General features: G+C 46.9%; 1 protein-coding gene across 4 annotated transcripts in view; it reads left to right on the forward strand.

Annotated features, from left to right (window-relative positions):
* Positions 1-17,303, forward strand: part of DOCK1 (dedicator of cytokinesis 1) — a 489,630-nt gene that overhangs the window by 48,849 nt on the left and 423,478 nt on the right. For 2 of the 4 annotated variants that reach the window (XM_082721511.1, XM_082721510.1), the window contains exons 2-4: positions 6,197-6,280; positions 13,124-13,164; positions 15,909-15,964. In XM_082721511.1, coding sequence (XP_082577637.1) covers positions 6,197-6,280; positions 13,124-13,164; positions 15,909-15,964 — 181 coding nt within the window. The remainder of the gene's footprint in view (positions 1-6,196; positions 6,281-13,123; positions 13,165-15,908; positions 15,965-17,303) is intronic. The other 2 variants (XM_082721512.1, XM_082721513.1) reach the window with 1 other exon arrangement.

Raw genomic sequence — 17,303 nt, forward strand, 5'->3', positions numbered from 1 at the left:
TCATCACCAGTATCACCACCAGCACTGTCCTCACTGCTGTTGTCACCATCGCCATGATGATGGTGACCACCATCCAAGGTGTCCCAGAATTGTACCGTCCTCGTCAGTAGCAGCTTCATCTACAGCGTCATTGCGTTTAGTATTGTGGATGGTATGAGTAACCGGGGAAGCCCTCTTCTTTCATTTTCAAGCCACGTTTCTTTCTTTACATCCCCAGGCAGCCATTTTTAGGGTGATTAGGAGATTGAGCAGAGGTGGTGACGTTGCCATTCCACATTGCTGATGCATAGAAGCTACGTGAGGCACAGACCAGCGTGTTTGTTTTTATTTTGGGGAGAAAAAAGGTCCATGTGCTTACTCACCCTGGGGTGCTACCGACTCTTCCAGAAAGAGAAAAAAAAAAAGAAACAAAACCCAGCATTCTGGGAAAGAATGTCCGTGCTGAGTTCATCTCTGCATCTTTCTCATTTCACATGCTTATTTCCCACAAGCAGCATGGCGATCTGCTACACTGGGCTCTACAGTCCAGGACCGAGAAATTCAGCTGAATGTGCGTGTACACGCAGTGACGCCGCTTTAGCCAGGCTGTTAAAAAAGGCAAATGGGTCTGAGGAGGAGGAATGTATGAAGCATACAGCCCACCAGCCAGATGGAGGTGAATCCAGAGATGTCATTGGACACGGGATGACCATATCCTCTGTGGACTTATTCCCAGATCTTAGCAGATCAGAAAAATAAAGAAGACAAATGGGCAAGTCGCAAAGAGGCTGCCATCTTTGTGCTTCTGTCAAGCGAAGACATTTTAAAACCCAGAGGTCATCTGTCATCATCCTCTTAAGAAGACGTTTCTGCTCTTTCTCGTCCTGTTCCCACTATCCAAAGAGGGGCGGCTTTAAAGGTCAAATAACCAGAATTCGGAATAGTCTCTTACCTTGAATACTTCTGGGTTTAAGGAAAATTCATTGCATTGTGTTCATTTCTCTATCACCCAAGAATTGGGGAACCTCAGCTGAGGACTGGTCAGGTTCTGATATGGTTCGTTGGGACCTCTGCTCCAGCTGCCTTCAGCAGTGAATAAATTAACCACAAAACACTGCTTTTGCGTTGTCTTCTGCATACCCCGCCCCCCCCCCCCCCCCCCCCGTTTCCCATGGCTGTTGTAATGCATCACCACAGAGTCAGAAGCTTAAAACAACATGTATTTGTATTATAGCTCTGGAGGTCCAAATTCCCAAAATCAAGGTGTGGGCTATGTTCCTTCTGGGGGGCCTGGTGGGAGATGTGGGTGGGGGATTCCACTTTCTCGCCTTTTCTGGTTGCCTGGGGACCACCTGTTTTCCACCTGTGGCTCCTTCCTTGAGTCATTGCAGCCAGGCTGCGTCACATCTGACTGGGGCCCTCCTGCTCCCCTCCTGTGGACCCTTCTGATTGTACTGGTCCCACCTGGGCAATGTGGAATTAGCATCCCCATTTGAGGTCCTTACCTGTGACACCCCTGCAGGGGCCCCCTTTGCCAGGTAAGGTAACACCTCCCAGGGTTCGGGCCTCGCAGGGCTTGGATGGGGACGGTCTTTGGGGGAGGCAGTCATTCTTTCACACTTCCCCTTCCTTCCCATTCCTTTGGCCAATAATCTTATACAATTGATCTTGCAGTTTGCTTTTAAATAGGGGCTTGTTTAGGCTGTGATATTATCAACAAAGGGCCAGGGGCTAGACAGCCACTGTGGTGGTCCTCCCTCTGCCTAGTCTTGGGACCACAGGCATGAGCCCTCAGAGGCTCTTTCCCCCTTCATCTGTAAAGTCAGGGGTCTTTACGGCTTATTCATAGCTAAATTTGAATTTGAAGTTCCGTTTCCCACAACTGCTTTTGTCTGCCTCCTTCCTTGGGAGGGGGCCGGTACTTAAAGATTTTTGCATGTGTGCCTTACAGATTCGTATGGGCCTGAATGTGTTTATAGTGGAGTGTTCATTTTATTTTATTATTTTTGATGTGTTTATTTTAGGCATGTCTCTAACAGAATAGGCATGCTGGCAGGATGCTGTTAAGAACTGTGAGAAACGCATTTATGGCTCCTAAAGGCTTATTTGCTGAACCAGGAAAGGCTGGCATATGCTCCGGGCTTCCTTTGCCTAATGCAGTTATTTCTTGTTAAACACTACCATAAAATGCTAAATAAACTTAATAACTATTAATAACCATTTATGTCAGTTTGAGGACATTGAAATTTTATGAATTTTGGTGGAAATAGAGGAAAAATAACTATGAAAATGGAATTTTCTGCTTGTATATGGTTTTTGATGTTTTAGGATTTTTGTGAACATGTGTTTGTTTGCTCGCTTTGGTTTTTAAAAAAGGATTCTGGTAGGGATGGACATCTTTATTGCAGTGAAAACAAAATACTCCCAACCACAGTAAGAGGCTTTATCATTTACTAAATGTTCAGTGCAGGACACCCAGTGTTCAAATCCCCAGATCCGTCAGTGGCATGGTTGTCTTCGAGACAGAATGCACACGTGGTCCTACAAGGTGTAAATATCAAGAGCCTTATTTTGTGGGGAAAGCTGAATGTGGAAAAGACACGTCATTTGCTGGAGGTCCCTTGGATCCTCAGGGCTAGAGGTGGGACCCTGCGTATTTCGTTTGGCCGCAGGGACCATGGACGTGAAAACCAGGGAGGCTGCCTGGGCCTACAGCACCTTCCCAGCCACGGTAGCTCAGGTATGGAGTGGACAGCAGGCGATATGCCGTGATGGGGATGTTTGGAGATGGGTTGAGAGGAGGGGTTGGAGGAGGGGTTGGCTTTTTGAAGAGGTGCAGCTGTTGGGAAGACCCTCTGGATGGAGGGGAGGGTTGGTTGGTCCACACAGGTATGGGACAGGCTGGCTTCTGCTGTTCAGGGAGAAGCAGGGACAGGGGCCCTCCTGGAGTCCATACTGTGTGTGGTTGGAGAAGGCGAGGTGAGGTGGTCGGGTGGTGGCAGACCTACCATACTTGCTCGAGGAGTTTGCACACGCTACGATCCAGGAGAATTTTAGAGAAGGACACAGTGAAGGACCCTTTGTGACTAGCCTGGTCTGGCAGAGTGTTCGGGATGGATGGATGAGAAATGGACCATGACTTTTACATTTAGTCTGCTATGTTTTCAAGTAGGATCCTTTGGGAAGGAGGATTATCACTGTAGCACTGTATTTCTGTCTTCTTTTCTCTTCTCTTCATTTCTTTTGTAGTGATTGGAAGTTTGTACCTCCTAATTACACCTGTTTCAACCGTCCCACATTCAGCTCCTCTCTGGCAACCACTGCTTTGTTCTGTTTTTGTCAGTTTTTTAGTTCGTTTCTTTGTTCATTTGTTTTTTTAGATTCCACATAGAAGTGGAATCTTAGGGTATTTGTCTTTGTCTGACTTATTTCACTTAGGATAATGGTGCCCTCTAGGTCCATCCGTGTTGTTGCCCATGGCAAGATCTTCCTCTCTTTATGGACGCGCAGTATTCTATGGTGTCCTTAGAGCCTGTCTCTAGCCATTCATCTGCTGATGGACACTTGCGCTGCTTCCGTATCATGGCTCTTGTAGCTGCAGTGAACACAGGAGTGCATATATTCTTTTGAATTAGTATTTTCATTTTCTACCCAGTAGTGGAATTGCTGAATCGTATGATGTTTATACTTTAAAGTTTTCGAGGACCCTCCACACTGTTTTCCACAGTGGATGCAATTTTCATTGCCACCAAGAGTGTGCAAGGTTCCCTTTTCTCTACATCCTCGCCGGCACGTGTTACGTCTTGTCTTTTTGATTCTAGCCATTCCGACTGGTGGAAGGGGATGTTTTATTGTGGTTCTGTTTTGCATTTCCCTGATGATGAGTGATGTTCAGCATCTTTTCATCTGTCTGTTGGCCATCTGTGTGTCCTCTTTGGAAAAAAATATCTATTCAAGTTGTCTGCCCACTTTTTAATTGGATTTTTTTTTTGGTGTTGAGTTGTAGAAGTGTGTTGTATGTTTCGGATACGATCCTCTTACCAGAGGATATCATTTGCAAATATTTTCTCCTGTTCAGTATTTGTCTTTTTGTTTCATTGATGATTTCTTTCCTTGTATAAAAGGTGTTTTTTTTTTTTTTAAGATTTATTTATTTATTTGACAGAGAGAGAGAGAGAGAGATCACCAGTAGGCAGAGAGGCAGGCAGGGGGAAAGGGGGAAGCAGGCTCCCTGCTGAGCAGAGAGCCTGATGTGGGGCTCATGAGCATGACCTGAGCCAAAGGCAGAGGCTTAACCCACTGACCCACCCAGGTGCCCCAAAAGGTGTTTTTTTTTTTTTTTTTTTTGGTCTGTGTCTGTTTTTGCTACAGTCCCAGTAGTTCATATTTGCTTCTATTTCTCATCCCTGAGGAGACATATCTAGAAACAAGTTTGATGTTAGAGAAATGGCTGCCTATGCTCCTGTCTAGGAGTTTTATGGTTTCAAGTCTCACATGTAGATTCTTAATCCATTTTTTTTTTTTAAAGATTTTATTTATTTATTTGACAGAGATCACAAGTAGGCAGAGAGGCAGGCAGAGAGAGAGAGAGGAGGAAGCAGGCTCCCTGCTGAGCAGAGAGCCCGATGCGGGGCTCGATCCCAGGACCCTGAGATCATGACCTGAGCCGAAGGCAGCGGTTTAACCCACTGAGCCACCCAGGTGCCCTTCTTAATCCATTTTTAAAAAAGATTTTATTGACTTATTTGACAGAGAGAGAGAGTATAAGCAGGGGGTGTGACAGGCAGAGGGAGAGGGAGAAGCAGGCTCCCCGCTGAGCAGGGAGCCCAGTGTGGGGTTTGAACCCAGGACCCTGAGCTGAAGGCATCTGCTTAACTGACTGAGCCACCCAGGTGCCAGCAGTGTTTTTTGCATATTAAACACATTCTAATGCCCTTTTCCCACTGTGGCTGTTACCTTCATCTCATCACGCGTGAGCAAGAGTGTGCTTGGCATTTAATGGTATGAGTGTTTTAGGTGCTTATCTGAAAGGAATAAGGAACTGTTTTATGTCAGAACACACATTAGGGATTTCAGAGATGTGTTGAGTATGCTAGTTTTAAGAATTTCTTAATGTTGGACATATTTTTGCCATTTGACTATAATGTAGCTTTTTGGCTTAATATCAGCTTTAATTATATGATTATTTTGATTTTATTTTTTAATTATATGATAATTTTGGTTATATGATAATTTTAAAAATTTCCAAAGACATTCAGCCCACCAGTATCTCATTCTTTTTTTACGGTTGGGTGGTGGTCCATAGTGTATATATATCAGATTTTTGTGTACTCATCTGTTGATGGACACTTGGGCTGGTCCCATAACTTGCCTATTATAAATAATGCTGCAGTAAACATAGGGGTATGTATATCTTTTCAAATTAAAAAAAATATTCAGCCCATATATAATTGATTCATAGAAAGTAATTATTTAATTAAAAAAATCTATCACTTCAGTATATGAAGTGATAATTAAACTGTGAACAGTATCAGTTTTCTTCCTATTATAAACATTATTCAGCCGTAAAAAGGAATGAAGTTCTGATACATGGGGCAGCACCTTAAAGCATCATGTTGAAGAAACCAGGCAGGAAAAGTGTAGTATTGTTTGGTGTGCTTCTGTGAGGCAAGTAGAGCAGTCCCGTCCATAGGGACGGAAGGACTCAAAGTCTCCAGGGGCTGCAGGGAGGGAATGGGGGTAACTGGTCTGTGGGTACCAAGTTGCTGTTTAAAGGTTGAAAATAGTGTGGAAGGTGATCACAGTGACGGTTTCCCAACATTCTGAATGTCGCTGCCCCCACATTGGACACTTAAGATGGTTAAAACGCGGGACGTCACGGCATCGGTGCTGACCATGTAAGCGTGGGTTTGTTTCCGGTTTATGTTCTTGGTCTGCGTGTTTACTTTTGTGCCAGTCCCACACAGCATTGGTCACTAGTGCTCTTCAGGACCACACTAAAAAGATGAAGTCACCTTCATATGGTGTTCCGAGTTTCTTCTGGTCGACGACGCTTTGTATTTGTCTCTTGAAAGAGAAGGCTACCTTTGTGGATATCAGAGGGGCTGATCCAAGCAGACACTGCCTCTAGTTCACCATTAAAAACAGGTAGAAACAAGCCAGCAAAGTCACTTTACCTCTACTCATGTCTCCTTACCTCTTTCTCTCTCCTTTGCAGCGTTTTATAACTACGATGCCAGGGGAGCGGATGAACTTTCTTTACAAATAGGAGACACTGTGCACATCTTGGAAACATATGAAGGTGCGTATACTGCTGGTGTCTTTCCCTTACTGTTTTGGGCAGTTAGGTCACCTTCTCAGTGTTTCAGAATATGTCCATCTGATCCGTCTTCTTGCAGGCGGTGGATGCCTTTTCCAGTGAGGGCAGCCGGGAGGCTTCTCATTATTTAAATAATAGTTGATTAACATGAAATTAGAACTAAAAATTCCAGTTTTTCGCCTCTACAGTTTTCTGTAGAAATCGCTATTTTCATTAAAAGCAACAGAACACGTTGGTTCCTTCGTTGCAAATGTATGTGAATCTTGACTGTGAATAACTGACTGCTTGAAAAACTATGAAAAAAAAAAGTACATTTAAGATATTTCCATGTTCAAGTCATCGTTTTGATGTGTTTGATGTGAGTGGTGAGACTTCCTATGTTTTCACTTAGATTTGTTAGGAAAGGAACTAAAACTTTTTATTTGACCCAGCTGTAGGATGTGGGCCAGTGAAACAGACATTATCCAATAGATTAGAAATCCAGAAAATACTATCATAATAGTAGTTTCTCAGTGTCCTTGGATTTTCATACAGTCGGGTTTCTTTTTAAAGATTTTAGTTATTAATTAGAGAGAGAGAGACAGAGAGACAGAGAGCACAAGGCGGGGAGGGCAGAAGGAGAGGGAGAAGTAGACTCCTCCCTGAGCAGGGAGCCTGATGTGGGACTCAAGGTCATGACCTGAGGTAAAAGCAGCCTCTTAACCCACTGAGCCACCCAGATGTCCCACACAATTGGTTTTTATATTTAGTGTTTTGGGTATCACTGGAGCGACCCCCCCCTTCCTTTTATTCTGTGGTTATTGCGGCGCAGAAGGGAAGCCGTGATGGGCTTGCTTTCTGAGACTCCTCAGATTTGGAAACTTTGTAGAATTGTGTAATTAGCGTTGGTGGCTTTACTTCCTGCTTGAAGGGGTGACTCCCATATAGCAGATGAATGAAAAGAACTGATTAAAATGGATCGTTTCAATAGAAGAATTGCTTTCAGAGTGGGTTTAGCTCAATCCTTCCCGTAGGAGCTGGGGGTTGGAGAGGAGACTGCAGCGGGCCCACAGTGAACCCACAGAGATCTGCGAACTGGCCCTCAGGCTCAGGCTGTGGAATTTGCATAAGAGTGAAGTGGATGTGAGCCTCTGGGCACTGGGTGGGCTGCAGCTTGCCCCAGGGCCCCTCCCAGAACCACAGGCAAGTAGGAACCTATCAGACACCCATGGCTCTGTCCCGTATTTCCCTTGTGGTGTATGAGGACTTAGAATTCCGGTCCCTTTGCCTCTTTAACCCTAAAATCTTCCCACTGGGGGAAAAAAAAAATCAGCATTAGTGGCGTATGCCTGGAAGCAGCTGTAGCTCTGTGAGAACAGACCCTGTTCTTAAGTGAATGAGTAGTTGTGATGGGTGCCTTCTGCTTGTTTTCAATTTTTGTAGCTGACAGTTGGATTGCCTTATCTGCTCTCAGTATATTCTGCCAGTGTTTGAGAGGAGACACGGAGAAATTAAGCAGAGGTTAAGGATCAAACTTCTCATCTCAGACACTTTACTGATCTGAAGGGAAAAAAGCTCTTACATCTTCTTTAGGTTTGCCCCTGCTCTGTTGAAGTGGAAATCCTGGTTAATAAACACTGGGGGATGACGTCATTCCTGAATAGATAGCAATTTCCGGTCAGCCTGGGTATGTGGGGACTGCCACCTCTTGTTCTCTGCTTCCCAAGAAGAATGTTCTCTTTAAACAGTGGCATCTTATCACCAGCAATCCTTGCTGTCTGTACGTTTGACTTAAAAACAAATTGGGTAGCCAGCATGATGGTTAAGTCTTCTTCAGTGAGCATTTTGTTTCAGGGCTAGTCAGTCTTCAAGATTCTGATTAAAATATTCCAGTCTTTATAAAGACCCTTTAACACAAAACAAATTCCTTTTCCTTGACAACTATCATTTTGGTTTTAATCAGAATCTGATCAGAGAAATGCTTTTGGGGAAGCAGTTTTGACTTTGGGAAACTTGGTGTCTTTATTCATGAAATAAGAATGGAATAATTGTTTTTCTGCTCTTTCCTTTTGTTCTATTTTAGTTTCACAGATCATACTCGTGTTTGGCATTTTTTTTCTTTCCTCCTCTCCCCTCCTACAATTCCTCTAAGAAAATGTATTTCTGTTTGTCAAATTTAATTTTCTTTTTCTTTGTGATCCTTTTCAGGATATTACTTGGCTTTCTGCAGAGAATATAAATTCTAGATGATGGCTCTTTATAGTAAAGTTCAAAGAAAAAATTTACCTTTAAGTTATGGTTAATTTTTCTCTCTCTCAGGCTTGTGAAGGCCTGGAGCAGAGGACACAGGAAAAGCAGGGTACAGGTCGCTGTGGGGGTAGAAGGAGCTTGGAGAGGTCATTGAGGGCATATCCCCAGTTTTAAGCAGTGTCCAGACTCAGCCACAGGAGAGCGAGCCAAGATCCCATGTTTAAAGGGCGATTGTCGAGGGGCTGAGGACGTGCGGGGCCTGCTGTCTGCTCCTTTCCATGCTGCCCTCTGGGCGCTGGACACTGGACGTCATGGAGCAGGCAGGGTGCAAAGATTAGGGAATCATTCTTTTGATTAAACCACTACACTGGAACTGAATGTATTCCAGTTTTTAGAGGGTAATAATGTATTTTCTTCCAAAATATACCTTACTTCCCTCTTGTACTGTCAGCATATGTCAACTGAAGGTCACGTGAGACAGGGTGAGGTTTCCTGGGGCCTTTGCAACTAAGGACCATGGTTTATAACAAAGGACGGCGCTGAGTGGCTTAACTGGCAGGGGTGTATTGTCTCCCACTTCTGGGAGCTGTGATATGAGATCAAGGTGTCAGCTGGGCTATGGGGGCGAAGCCGTTCCTTCTGGTGTTTGCCAATAGTCATTGGTGGTGTTTGGGTTGTAGATGGGGCACTCTGGTTTCTGCCTTTGTCTTTGTGTGGCAGCCTTCCTGTGTGTGTCTCTGGTTGCTTCCCCTTTATACAAGGACACCAGTCATTTTGGTTTTTGGCCCACTGTAACTAACTCATTTTAACCCGATTGTCTGTGGAGACGACCTTATTTCCAAATAAGGTCACATTCACAGGTAGAGTGAGGACTTCACTGTCTAGTTTGAGGTGAACCTGTGACAGATGGGAAAAGGCAGTCACAGTGGTGAGGTTCTCATTTCTTAGACCTGGGAGCCCCCCAGCCCAGCCTCCACTCAGCGAGCATCCTTCGTACCTTGTCGCAGGTGACCGGCCACCTGGGCTTGGCCTGCGGAAAACTGATGTGGCGGTGGGTACTGTCTTCTGAGAGTGCTGGACATGCTGCTCCCGGAGCCTCCAGCCGCGGGACCGAGTCTGCACCTGCGGTGCCTGCAGCGTGTTCCACAGAGAGCACCTGCTGGTTCTTTCTCCAGAAGGCCCGTTGTGTGTGTGGATGCTGTCCATCAGGACATGACTGGTCGCTTCTGGAATTTGGCTCTCTTGCCATTCAGAGCATAGGCCACTGTCCTCCTGACAGAAGGGAATGTCCTGTCCATCTTCAGGCAGCTCCTTGTAAACTGGGCTGATCCCAGGACCGTGGTGATGTGGTCTTCACCTGTCAATCCTGAAGGAAACTCCAGCTTCTTCCTCATGCATGTCTTGGCCTTGCTGCTGATGGTTTCACAGGGCACAGTGAGTGCACCTGCTGCTCTGCCTCCTCCGTCGTGACCCCTCCCTCCTCCATCTGGCTAACAGTGAGCCCTCCTCGAAGACTAAACCTAAGCACACCTGTCTGGGCAGGCACTCCTTCCTGCCTGCCCCCCACCTCCTTTGCTCTGCCTGATACTGTTCCCTCGTGGCACTGTCCCTGGACTTAAGTGTGTATGTGTGTTCCTCCCTGTTTTTCTGCTGTGGACACTGTATGGGACTCGCTGACTTGGTTGGTTGCCGTTTTCCTGTGCTGGACTGTGTGCTCCCTGAGTTTCAGGGCTGTGTCTTGCTCATACCTCCCTGTCTCTTAGGTTGGTTGACTCCGTGGAGATTACTCATGAGCCCTGCCTGGGAGGAGTTAATCAGCCCGTTGCTGCTACAGACCATGGACCCTCCTGCCCCTAGCCTCACCCTGTCTTGCTCCTTCCCCTAAGAGCATCCAGGCCTGCATTCCCTTACAGCCCCTCCCTCCCCTGCAAGAAACCTGTGCAGGGATTCCTCTCTCCTTCATGCTAAAGTCTGTCCTGTAACATGGCTGGGCCCCTGCTTGTCTTAGGGGGTCTTCCCATTTGTGAGCTCATGGAGGGCAAAAATGAAGTCTTACCTCTTTCTGTATTTTGCTCTGTCTAGTGCAGTCTCCGGCATGAGTGTATGAGCTGAAAGAAGTAACGTATGCAGATGATCTTGGGGAGGGAAGCAGTAGGTTTTCATTTTTCCTAGGAAGGCAGTTAAAAAAGAAACTCCATCTATTATTATAACATTAAAAAAAAAAAAGACAAGACTCCCTATCTTTTATCCCCACGGCTCACCCCTTTCTTCTCCCTCTTCCCATTGAAAACCCTTTTACTGTGTCTGAAGTGGATTTTTGTGTTTGCCTGTGTTCTGGTAGTGTTTGGCGTGCATGTAGTTTTCATGTATATGAACGTGGGTGTAGCTCTTGCTCTCGTTCTGTTTCTTACTATTTTATTCAGTGCTGTCCTCTAAGAGGCACTTCTGTTTATTTTTAGTGTATGTTTAGTTCACGGTTCCCACTGCTGTGTGCACACTCCCCGTGTTTTACTGACAGCCCTCCCAGTTCCGGGCACTCTGCTCTCCTCCATGTGCTAACCCTAACCCTCACATCACACGGCCATGGGATCCTGCAGCCGTGCCCTGTGCACAGGAAGATGTGCACACGTCGTTCCCAGGGATGCGTTCCCAGGATGCGGGGACAGATACTGTGGGGACAGATGCTGGTTGCAGGCTGGGGGGACGGATACTTGGGATAAGCAGGGATGGCTGCTCCCGTTCAGTTGCTGCAGGCTCCTGTCCTCCCCAGCACCCGGGGCTGCCTATATCCTGGGGCATTACAGTTTTTAACCACTGAAGTTTGTTCAGTTAAATTGTATCTGATTATCTTTAAGTTTGAGCAATCTCTTCATATGTGGGTAAGTCCTTGGGCTCCTTCTATACACTGTTGGTAAGTATGGCTCTTTTTCACGTGGTTGCATCTCAAATCGTCCTGGCTTGTCATCGGGCAGTATTACCTTTTATGTTCTAGGACATTGATCCCTTGTCAGTTTCAGGAACGAAGGGGCGTGTTAATAATGAAGACGTGGGAAGGTTGTAATGACAGCATGGAAGACCGTCCTTAGAACTGAATAAATACAGCCTTTATTTGGCTCTAGATGTAAGCCGGTGACTGCATAGACCTCCCCTCTTTCTCCCTTTAACTGCCTGGGAACGCTGCCCTGGATGGGCACGGATTCTGGGCCGGGTGCAGGAGCCAGCGAAGCAGACAGTGCAGCTCTACGGAGATAATCCTCCACACGTGCGACTGAGCTCCAGACACTCGAGTCTGCAGTGCCCCCGGTCCATCTGCCGGGCCCCTTTGTCAAGAGAGCCCTGCGGTCACCACTCAGTCTTAGCAAATCCTTTGCAGGGATCCTGGGAATGTCCGTCTCCTGTTCTGAATGCTTGAGGAGCATCTGTTAGTAATCCCTTGAGGACTTTGCTCATTTCCACCCCATCCCTTTCTGGTCTGTGACCGTTCTCGCCTCTGGTTGATAACATGATTGCTGTTTAAGAAGGTGCTGTCCTTGGGGCACTATTTTGAGCTCACTCAGACATCGCTCGCTTCCGAGCTTTGACTTTCTGATACCATGTGAGAGTCTAATATTTGGTCATTCTCCAGGAATTTACCCAACCTACACTCTGCGCGCTTCTGTAATTCTCTGACCACGTCTTTTCTCTCGTGGGCAGAGTTAGAATTTGAGCTTTGGATCCACTTTCCCTGAGCAAGGTGGCCAGAGTGACTTGAAAACGTTGGGGGTGAGGACAGCTCCACAGTGGTCGTTGGCTGTTGTGGGGATGTCGTGGGGATGTCGGGACGCTGGTGACCGGCTGTGCACCCCCAGGGCACCTGCAAGGATGTTTTTGCCCTCAGCTGTGGGCTGGAGGGGAGGTGCCAGGGGTGTGGTCAGAGCTGCTCTGCCACCCTTCGGCCTGTTCCACGTAGCACTCCCTTCATGCCAGCCGTTGTCGCGGGCCCGTCTTCAGCTTCCTCCCCTCAAGGAGGCAACTGGGAACTTGAGTCTAGTCGCACCCCCAGGGCGAGGTCGGCCGTGGTCCTCGGTCTGGTGCTTCCTGTGGGGGGCTGAGGCTTTGCCACAGACACACTTTGTGAGATTATGGCTGCTCTGGGGCATGGCGTCTCCGGATTGAGGAGGGAGGAAGTTAGCGCTCAATGGGTCCTCTGTCTTGGAGCAGTTCCTGATGATCTGGGGATGCTGGTATGTGCATTTGGCAGTGACCCCGATTCAAGTCAGTTAGAGGGACAGATAGGGAAACGGATACCCAAGGAGCCTTCTCCGGGGTGAGTGGTCAAAAGGATGTTTCTTCCTGGGACGGTGTGGCCTAACTTTAAGGTGGCGGCTTTAAGTTCGCCAGCAGCAGACGGAGATGAATGGGCTGGTGGGGTGTTCAGGAAGGTCACTAGCCAGGACGATTTGAGATGCAACTCTCTGGAACCTTCTAGTGTATTTTCACAGTGTTAGGATTATTGAATTCTGGTGACAAACTGATGAATTCTCCAAGACAGGAAGATATCATGAGGGTCCTGGGGTGTCTGCTCCTTCTAACTGTTGCAACTTTGTATTTGTTTAGGGTGGTACAGAGGTTATACCTTAAGAAAAAAGTCCAAGAAGGTAAGTCCTTTTTTCTAAACCTCTGCATTTCCATTCATTCATCACACCAAGAGAGGAAATCAATCCTATCCCATTTGTGTCTTCGAGTTTTCTGTATATATCTCTTTCTCTGAACTTAACAAATGTGTGGGCTGACACGTGGGCTACCTTGAATTGTTTTCTTTTGAACAGTATGTGGGCACAAAAACACCAGCTCTGCATCCGTGGTGGGACTGCTGGGCTGTGGCTCAGTCCTGATCTGTCATCATGAAAGGCACAGTCCTCTTTTCATGGTAGAATGTCACATCCTATTTAAGCTCGGGAGGTGGGAGAGAAGGACCCTGGGGATAATGACTTCAGAAAAAAAAAATACCACTTACGATTTTCAGTCTTACGTTATCCTTGATGACCACAGATTTGCAAAGTTCCTACGTGCTTGTTTTCCCTTTGCGCAGAACTATTTTAAACTGCCTGACTTGCTTGCAAAAGAAAGACTCTGCTTTCCAGGGCCTTTTGCATGCGAGGTTCTTTGAACTTCTGAAGCCAGGACCTGCAATTATGCCTCAATCCTTGTGGCGGACACTCCCTGACACGGTTCTGTTGTGGCTTTTCTGTTCTTAGCTTTGCAAAACCTAATTACAGCCCTCCGGTTTTATTCTGTGATTTTGAAATAATGTCCATTCTGAGCTGTGATTAGGCTCTGTCCACATTAACTCACACACTTTAATATCGACGATAGCTTGACAGAGGGTTCGTTTTATTTCTGTTTCTTAACTCTGCCTCTCATGATCTCCTTACTGGGCTGGACTCCTCATGTGGTCCTGAGCCTGTAACTTAAGGCCTCCGAGGTCCGGCGGCTGAAGCACAGGTCCTGCCTGCCCAGCTTCCCCCAGAAGCCCTACAGCTGGGCCCTGCTGGACAGGTGGGAGCTGTTTGTCCTTTGTAGCTGTCATTTGTGAAGGGCCCAGCTCGAGCCACATTTTTTTCTTCTGAAATCCTCATTGGAAGACCAGGCATTTGTGAAGCCTTTAAAGATACTATGGTTTCGGGTGCCTCGGTGGCTTGTGGGTTAAGCCGCTGCCTTCGGCTCGGGTCATGATCTCAGGGTCCTGGGATCGAGCCCCGCATCGGGCTCTCTGCTCGGCAGGGAGCCTGCTTCCCTCTCTCTCTCTCCCTGCCTGCCTCTCTATCTACTTGTGATTTCTCTCTCTGTCAAATAAATAAATAAATAATCTTTAAAAAAAAAAGATACTACGGTTTCTTAGTTGGCCCCTGCATGCAGTGCAGAGAAGGCACTTGGCCCCCAGTCACGCAAACTCCCAGGACCCATCCTTTGTGTAGGTATTCACACAAATGGAGTTTGTCTGGGCTAGTGTGAATGACCCCGGCTGGAGTGGTTGCTCATTTCATACTTCTGCGTGTGTCGCCTCTCTGCTTTCCACTCCTCCTTCTGTGGCTTCATGGTGCCTGCGAGCAGGTTGACTGAGATGGAGGGCTGTCTTTGCTTGTGGACACGGGTGAGGCTGCCTTGTTTATCCTCTTCCCTCTCCACCTGTGCGCACACCTTGACATTACCTGTGCTCCTGGAGGCATCCTGGGACTTGGGAATGTCCGGAACACCTGGGACCCTGTGGAGCTCCCAGCCTCGGGGCCCCTGAGTCCGCTTCCTTGCTCAGCTGTTTGTCTTCTGCCTGACCGCTCCCTCCTGTCTCTGCGGTAATTCTTTATGGGAAATTCCAGCTTTCTGTGTATGCAGGAGGAGCGTGAATCTGGGGTGTCCATGCTCCTTCCAGACAGATTAGTAGCTGTGGTTTCTGGTCCTCCTGTGTAAATCCTTTGGGGCCAGATGCCAGGGAAACGCGGTCAGAAGCTCCTTTCACACAACAGGTGCCTGGAAACCACCAGTGCCGCAGAGTAGATTTTCACTGCACGCACTAAATCTCACACGGGAAGCCCTCCGGCTGTGCTGGGCAGCCCCGGATCCCAGCGCCTCTTGCCCACTACCCACTTTCAGGTCCTCGTTTCTGCCTCACTGCAGAGAGGGGGCTCTTTGTTTGCTTAGGAAGCAGGACAGCAAGTCTTGATTAAAGCCCCTAGCACTTTGCCGTCCGCACCCGATACTGAATTTGCGCTTGAGAAACTCTCCCTCGCACACTGTACTGCTAAGCCCCCAGCCCCCACGCATGCTGCCTTTGGGGGATGCCAAGAGCTGTGAAACCGGTGTCTGGTAGTTGTGTGGATTGGGCGAAATTTGCCCATTTCCTGTATTTTCTCACATGGCCCCTCTTTTGGAAGGTTGATATGAATCTGTGGGTCAGGCAAATAGTCCTCCATGCATACGTGGTGATAAGTGGTGGAAATCAACTTTCCATGGCCATTTTAGCTTTTCCGGAAAGAAGGAACTGTCAGAGACCATCATCAGATTGTTTTTAGGCATCCTTTGGCTTTGGAGCTGCCTGAGTCAAGGGCATCAGAGGACCTGAGGTGCATCCAGTGGGGAAGACACAGGCCAGTCCTGTGCACTTTTTTCCTGGCACACAGATCGCTTCTGTTTTCTTCCGAGACATCTGTAGTCTCCGTGAAACGCGAGCAGGTTGAGCTCATACTTCCTGTTGGCCCCACTCTGTTGTCTGTGAGACTTAGCGTACACCTTGCAGAATTAAGAGCGATCCAGCCATCCCTACCCTCACCTTGTCGGGGTGGTTTTTGATTTTCGGTTGGTATTCAAGTTGGTAATGAAATTACTGTTTTTTTCCCCCCCAAAGGGTATATTTCCTGCTTCATATATTCATCTTAAAGAAGCCATAGTTGAAGGAAAAGGGTGAGTCTGGTTTTAATGTTGAAATGAAGAAACATGGTGATTGTATTTGACTTTGCTGCTGGTCCATATGGCAGGGCCTGTTAGGGGATTGGATGTGGGTGTGAGTGACCGTGATGGGACAGGAGTTCTGAATCGAGAAAGGGGGCTTGGGATAGAGATGTGTGTACAACATGGCTTTGGACCTTTGAAAAGTCTCAAGTCTGCACTGCACCTGCACTCGTGCTTCTCAGACCTGAAGCTGGTTTTGGGTAGCATTGGCCCAGTGCTCTGTGCTTCTCTGTGAGCAGTCCCACTGGGTAGAGGCTCCAGCCTCCCAGCTCTGAGTCCATTTTTCTGGAAAACTTTGAACGCTATGACACCATTGGAGTTTAGGGTGAAGCAACAGTTGGTAAATTGGGACGTGTGTGAATTTACATTTTGTGTAATTGTGATGTATGTTTCTTAGAGGTCATAAAACTGATGTATAAGATCATTAAAAGGACTTTTATAGAACGAGAACCCATTAGACAGGAATGGCAAATGAATAGCCAGGTGTGAACTTGGAAGAAGGAGCATTAAAATGTTTTCCTTTTTTGTCTCTTCTACATCTTTACCCTCAGTTAAATATGTAAATTATAAAATTACTAATCATATGATTACTGCATAATGACATCTCTTCGGCTGATTACAAAATTGCCTTTCCAAGCACTGTACTTTTAACATATGAAAAGGACTTGCTCGGGTTCTGTAGTTGCGTGATGGGTGATTAAAATGAAGAAAAAAACTTAGAGGCATAGATGGGGATGACCCGTAATACGGTATTTTTTTATAGCGATAAAATAGTTTGTGTGCAGAGTTTTAAAGGGAAAGAAAAAAAAAGCAAAGTTTTGACTCTTGTTGTAGAAATAATGGAACAAAGTATGCATTGAACGTATTTTACATCTGTCTGTGATTAATTTTTATAAGAGAGCACTGTGAGTATACAAAAGAACACATAGAGAATGTAATACGAAGCATACTAGTAATGTGAATGAGAGATTATTTTGATTCTCAGTGAGTAGAGTCACACCCACATAGACAGACACACTGCCTCCCGTTCCTGGGGCTCGTGGGAGATGCCCTAGGTTGAGTGACTGAACGGTGCACCGGGGACAGAAGCAGTTAAGGAACAGTTTCTCTGCCTATGCTTTGGGGCTCCCTGTGTTTTCTCCTCATGCTGCTACTCTGGTCCTGCCTCTCCTCTGGTCCTGCTACTCCCACCCACGCTCAGCTGCTTTCTGCCTCCCTCCTTGTAAAGACCCTCCTGCCTTCAGACTTGACAGGTGGTCTCAGCGCTCCTCCTTTCCGCCGGAGATCTGGG

The sequence above is a fragment of the Mustela nivalis genome, assembly GCF_964662115.1.
Source record: "Mustela nivalis genome assembly, chromosome: 2".
Classification (NCBI taxonomy): Eukaryota; Metazoa; Chordata; class Mammalia; order Carnivora; family Mustelidae; genus Mustela; species Mustela nivalis.